At 55.9% G+C, this 6,000-nt stretch overlaps 1 protein-coding gene across 3 annotated transcripts in view; it reads right to left on the bottom strand.

Moving 5' to 3' along the window:
• Window positions 1-566: 566 nt before the first annotated feature.
• Window positions 567-6,000, bottom strand: part of GMDS (GDP-mannose 4,6-dehydratase) — a 479,365-nt gene continuing 473,931 nt past the window's right edge. Inside the window, exons 10-12 of one of the 3 annotated variants that reach the window (XR_004352102.1) lie at window positions 2,411-2,690; window positions 1,052-1,120; window positions 847-866 (exon numbers count right to left, since the gene is read on the bottom strand). Coding sequence is in view for 2 of the 3 variants with exons in the window: in XM_032648007.1 (XP_032503898.1) it covers window positions 804-866; window positions 1,052-1,120 (132 nt within the window). In the remaining variant the exon portion in view is untranslated. Of the gene's footprint in view, window positions 867-1,051; window positions 1,121-2,410; window positions 2,691-6,000 lie in introns of all 3 variants that reach the window. The other 2 variants (XM_032648007.1, XM_032648008.1) reach the window with 2 other exon arrangements.

Below are 6,000 nucleotides of genomic sequence, written 5' to 3'. Positions count from 1 at the left end.
TCGTGTGCTATCTAGCATGTATTAGGCACTTAATATAAACGGGTTGAATGACTAAATCAAAATTAGATTTAAGAAGTGATCTACTACTGAGAAGAGGTTGGAAATAAGTAGTGTGTGTAAGATTCTAGACCACAAGCAAAGGCATGGGCTCGGAGACCTCTGGGTGACCCAGGGGCCTGGCATGGAATGTTCCAGCAATATTTGCCCTCCTTCCAGTTTCTTCTTCTAACCACCTTTCCCTGTTTCTCAAGACTTCTTTTGAGATGGCGGGAGCCCCCTGGGTTCTAACTATAGTCGCAGAGACCAGAGCTGGTGTGAACGCCGCCTTTCTGCAGGACCTGGGCTTCCAGATCGGCTGCATAGAGCGGCTTACCGTGACCATGTGGGGAAAGCAAGGTCCGGGGCAGAGGCTCGGGAGGACGCTCCGTCCGGCCAGGCCGGGCTCAGGCCGGGCCGCAGCTCTCTCGAAGGAAGCTATTTCGCCCCAAGGCAGGGACTGGGGTATTTTGGTTCTGGGGTCCTCATAGAGCTGCTTTTGTAACTTGGAGACAATATGCACAAGGACTGTGTTGATGCAGGTTAAGAAAGGATATTTTTAATAGGAAAAGAAAAAAAACCACCTGAAAGCCCCACAATTTCAGTTGTCCAGCGACATAATTTCAAGTCAAGTGAGTATGTGATTAAAACGTCTTGATTACCAAAACGGGTCAGAGAAGGCCTGGACAGAAGTCGAGTGGGCGCCGCCGGAGCCCATCCCGGCTGCTGCAAACTTCGGCGGCCCGGGCGCGGGCACCGCTGAGCGCTCAGGCGTTGGGGTTGGTACTCATGAGCTCCACGTCGGCGTCCACCATCTCCCTCACCAGCTCCTGCGGGGAGGACGCGAGCGCTGGTGAGACGGGAGCGTCTGGCCCCCTCCCGGGGCGCCCCCTCCACCGCGGCGCCTGCAGCGGCCGGCGCACCCTCCCCGGCCCTCCTCGCCCTCCGGCCCGGGGCGCTTCCCCACCGCGTCCCCTCCCCGGCCCGGACCGGAGCGGCCGGGAGACGCACTCACATCAAAGGCGACCCGGGGCTTCCAGCTGAGCTTCTGCTTGGCTTTGGTGCAGTCTCCCTGCAGAAAGTCCTGCGGGGTGGGGACGGAGCACACGGGCGGGCGGTCAGCGGCGGGGAACAGGCTCCCGGGTCCCCCGCGGCCCCGCGAGGGCGGCGTCTCGGGACCCGACGCTGGGCCCGGGGTCCCTGCCCGCCGCCGCCACCGAGTCCCGCCGGCCTCAGTGACCTTCTTTTCCGCCTCGTGTTGTCAGGGACGCCGCCCTGAGAGCCGTGTCGGATTCGCGCTCGTCTCACGGGAGCGGAGAGGGGGATGCGCCCTCCGCCCCTCCCCTACGGTGCGCCCCCCACCCCGCTCCCATCCTCCCCACCCCCGTCTCTCCCCTTCCCCTCCCGGGCGCCCCTCTCTCGCTCCAGCGCAGCCCCGCGCCCTGCACACCCACGCGCGCGGGAAGAGGCGCGTCTCTCCGAGCGGCCCCTCCTTGCTGACCAGGCGCTGCCAGCCCTCGGCTGTCTGCTTCGTCCGTTCTCTCCCTTCCTCAGAAATGCTGATCTGGACCCCGTCACCCCACCCCCCGCGAAGGAGCGGCCCCCGCACTCGCACTCGGGGCTCCTCTGCCCCCGCAGCCCCTGCCCCACCGCCCGGCTCCGACGGCGGGACCCATGTGCTCACTCGTGAGTTTCTCATCCCAGCTGACAGGACCTTATCAAAATATAAAAACACATAAAAAAGGACGAGATGACTCAAGTAGTAGCCGCTAGGCCTCCCAGCGCAGGGAGGGAGCTGCAAACCGCCAAGGCCTCCCGGTTTCCCTCCATTGAAGAGACTTCCTGGGAAGGAAACCAGAAGAGCGTCAAGTATTGCCGCATCCCAGCCCTGCTGCTAGAACAGGTCCTGAGGACGCACGGATGCGAGCAAGAGGGATGAGAATTTCAAGATGATTCCAAACAGAAAGGGAGAAGCGAAGGAGAAAGGAAAGAAAGAAGAGAAAGGAAAGAAAAAGACTTTGAAATAGACCATGTTGGGGCTAAGATGAACAGTTAGCCCCTCCAGATGCAAACGTGTTCCTCCAGCGGTACACGAGACAGGAGCCCTCAAACGGAGGCCAGTGAAGGCTGCCTGGACACAGGCAGGACCCTGCACACCACACATACCCCAGGAAGACGCTATCTCAGCCACACGGAACATTGAAGAACAGCCTAAAAACCACAGCAACAAGGAAAGTAACACACTCAAGCTGTAACTGAAGGCTTCTGCCCCACGTCCTCCCCAGGCTCCCGGAAGGTGGACTGAGGTGGCAAAGGCGCAGGGGCGGGCAGGACCCACTCTGCCCACCCGGCCCCGGCCCAGCCCCCGGCTCACGTCCGCTAAGGCGTCTGGATCCACTTCTGCACCGTTTGCCTGAAATCTGCTCCAACACGGCCCATCCAGCTGCTCTCCTCCACCACCCAGCCTCACACTTTAGGCTGGAGTAAATCAAGTTCCCAAAGGCACTGCGTTTTGCTGAAGGGCTGGCTTCCTCTCCAGCATTAATAATAGTCAAACAAGTTACTTCTGCTGGCCTTAGAAATCCATATGCAGAGGCTTCAGGAAGAGTAAGATGCAAATATTACTAATCGGTTGACCACAGTGCTACCTGGAGCTGGAAGTACAAGTGGAAAAACAAATGAATTTAGTTCTCTCTCCTTTCCCTAAATAAACTTGCGCAGACTTCAACGATACCTCTGTTCAACTCTGAGAGTCACACAAAGATATGCATTCTTTTTCCCCAGAGGGAGCTGTGAAACGTGGCACGAGGAAGCAACAGGGCCCCTCAGTTCCACAGCGGTCACGGTCACGGTCACGGCTGGAAGGAGCAGGGCCGCTGTTCCCTTCCCACACCTGCCGTGAGGTCACCGGTTCTGCAGAGGGTGTGAGCCGGGCTCTAAACTCCTGGTTAGCAGAACCCGAAGAACCGGTGCCATTTCAAATGGCCTCAGCAGGCTTGGAAAGGGTGCTTTGCATTGTAACTTGGTTTCCTGTATTTTTCTACAAGCAGTTCTTAATCTAAAAACAAGTAGGGAACTATAATTAAGGAAGAAGAAAAATGGCTTTCAAAAGCTCAGAAACAGACATTGCTACTATGCAAGGATTTCATTGAAACCAGAGATGCACCAGTGAAGCCTCCCAGTGCAGTTCCGAGCACAACTCCTATATCCCAGCTGAGCAGCTACCTTTCACCAGTGAAGCCTCCCAGTGCAGTTCCGAGCACAACTCCTATATCCCAGCTGAGCAGCTACCTTTCACCAGTGAAGCCTCCCAGTGCAGTTCCGAGCACAACTCCTATATCCCAGCTGAGCAGCTACCTTTCACCCTCTACCGAGGCTCTGTCTCCCTCAAATTTGATTACACCGAGAGAGCTTGTGAAGGAAAAGGATGAGGTTCCATTAAAACGAAACGGTGGCTCTGGACGCCGGCTGCTCCAAGCTGACATCCAGCCCAGCCCCTGGGCTTGTGCCCCAATCCACGTGTAGGAAAGATGAAGGACGTCCCAGCTTGTTTTACCCTTAACCCCTCCCGAAGGGCTTTCGTATTTCTCCCCAGTGTGTCCTTTAGGGAAACGGTTTGGGATGCAGCAGTGGAGGTGCACGTGGCTGGCCTGCAGGGGAAGGAGGCCAGGAGCTGTGCTTCCTGTCACTCTTCACAAACCCTCTCCACTAGGGTGTGATCAGCTCCAAGGACGGGCGAGGAAGACGTTCATCTGTTTTGTTCTTTTCTTCTCTTCTGACCGTTCAGTTCCTTCTTTATTTATAGGCTTAAAGCCTCGGTATGACAACAGGGGCCAAAGCTGAATGAAAGTGATGATTTTATGTACAGTTTCCCAAACGCACGTCGTGCACTGGGTGGTCTGGACCTTTCCTTTAAAAGAGAGACGAGAAAGCCCTGGGGCAAATATGAAGCATTTCTACGTGAAGGTGACAGTTTCCCAGAGATGACTCTGGCTCCTGGTGTCCTCCCCGTTTCCACAGGTGTTCCTTAGGTGAGTTTCACCCTGTGATTTATTCTTGTCAGATTCGATTAGGGTTAGCTGAGCATTTTACAGCAGCAAAGCAGCACGAGCGGGGAAGACGTGTGTGTCCAGACGCCCTGGCCCTTCATGGTCCGAGGGCTCCAGGGCGCCTGCTGACTCGGGTGGCCTTTAGGGCTTGCCCAGCCAGGAGCCCTGAAGCCCGGGTGCCGGGGGTCAGGGTGGCAACCCTCGCAGGTAGGAAGGCGTGTTTTGCCGCAGTAATTTTTCCGGCTTTCCCGGCTTCTGTTCCTGTTATAGTGAAGTGATAAAGGGCCAGACCAGGTCCTGGAAAAGTCATTAGGCCAGTTCCTGCGCCCACAGTAGTTAACGCAAAACCCAGGGAAGCAGGGCCCATGCTGTGTCACTGTCCTACACGCTCACTATAGTCTTCTGGGCACCGTTTCATCCTCATCAGGATAACAGCACACCTTTAACACACCGGCTTGGATCTCCTGCCTCCCCCAATCTTACTTTCCTTTGGTCATTATTTAGCGCGTTAAATTCCTTTGATACTCAGCCACTTTCCTGAAAATCACTGTGGTGAAAGCTGTTAAGCAGATTCTATCACATTTCTTTTCAAAATTCATAGTCTCATTTCTTTTTCTCACTCTTTCACTGAGGTTACATTAGGAAATATTTAATTTTTTTTTGTTGTTTTTTTGCCACGCTGCACGGCTTACAGAATCTTAGTTCCCTGGCCAGGGATTGAACCCTCACCCTCGGCAATGAAAGTGCGGAGTCCTAACCACTGGACCGCCAGAGAATTCCCAGGAAAATGTTAATACTGATATTAACACTAATATTAATTTCAAGTGATGTGTAAGTCTCGCAAAGGGCATCTGTTCAGGTGGAGAAACATTCTGGGAGCGTGAGCCCTTTTGGCAGGACGTTGCTACACTTCTGAAGCGCAGATACTGAAAGATCTGGACTCGAGTGACGTCAATAAGGAGAAGGGCACAGACGCCCTGCTTGATTCAAGGCTTTAAGGCTCGGATCGTGAGCGCTGCTGTGTGCTCATCGCTCTCCTCCCACTTCTCTTAAAAAAGCCAAATTGAGGAATAGCTGAGCTTCCAAGGGAATAAAGGAATGCCAGTGAATTTGGTTCCTGATGTCACTTGATGCTAACGCCTTCCTCTTGGGGGAAATGCTCCTTTTTAGAAAGACGGAACTGCTAACAACAGCACAGTCGATGGGAAAACCTGTAAAGCTGCACGGACCGTCCCAGTCACGGGTGGAGATGCGCAGCTGACGGTCGGTAAGAACGGGAAAAAACAAAGTCTGGATGTTCCCCCAGAAAGTCTGCAGTAGAGTCTGTCTCTGTCGGGCAGGTTAAACTCTTCATGTTCACATTGATGTCCTTTGACTGAAACCTTCCCAAAGAGGCAGCGAGCCCAGAGCAGTGCGCCCCGCGGCAGCCTGAGTCAGGGCGCCCGGCACGGCCCCTCCCCTCGCCTGTGCACATCAGCACCAGGGAAGCTGAAGCCCGGCCTCTCGTCTAATGACAGGGGCGATAAGAGACAAGAAGAAAACGGCCGTCTGGTCTGCTCAGGAAGCGGCCTCAGAGGGGCTGTCTGTCAGCGGGGCTGCCGTCGGGGAGAACAATGCTGGGCTCTCCCTCGGGGAAATGCAGTCCGTCAGCACCGGCTCCACTGGCCACAGACCGTGGAGATAAAGTGGCAGAGGGACCGGAGTAAGCAGCCCGTGCCCGGAGGCCGGGATGCGGGCAGAACAGGCGCACTGTGCCCCGGATGCCGGCACCCCTGCCAGTGGCCTCGCGACGTGCTGTCCTGACCCCGGGGGGTGGAGGTGCCCGAAGGGATCTCCAGGACGCCTCCCCGCCCCACCGCCCCCGTCCCCACTGATCCCACGTTTCTGGGCTGGGGACCACTCACTTCCAAGTGGT

This window comes from Phocoena sinus, chromosome 11 (genome assembly GCF_008692025.1).
Source record: "Phocoena sinus isolate mPhoSin1 chromosome 11, mPhoSin1.pri, whole genome shotgun sequence".
Classification (NCBI taxonomy): domain Eukaryota; kingdom Metazoa; phylum Chordata; class Mammalia; order Artiodactyla; family Phocoenidae; genus Phocoena; species Phocoena sinus.
This window is presented reverse-complemented; position numbering and strand designations above follow the sequence as displayed.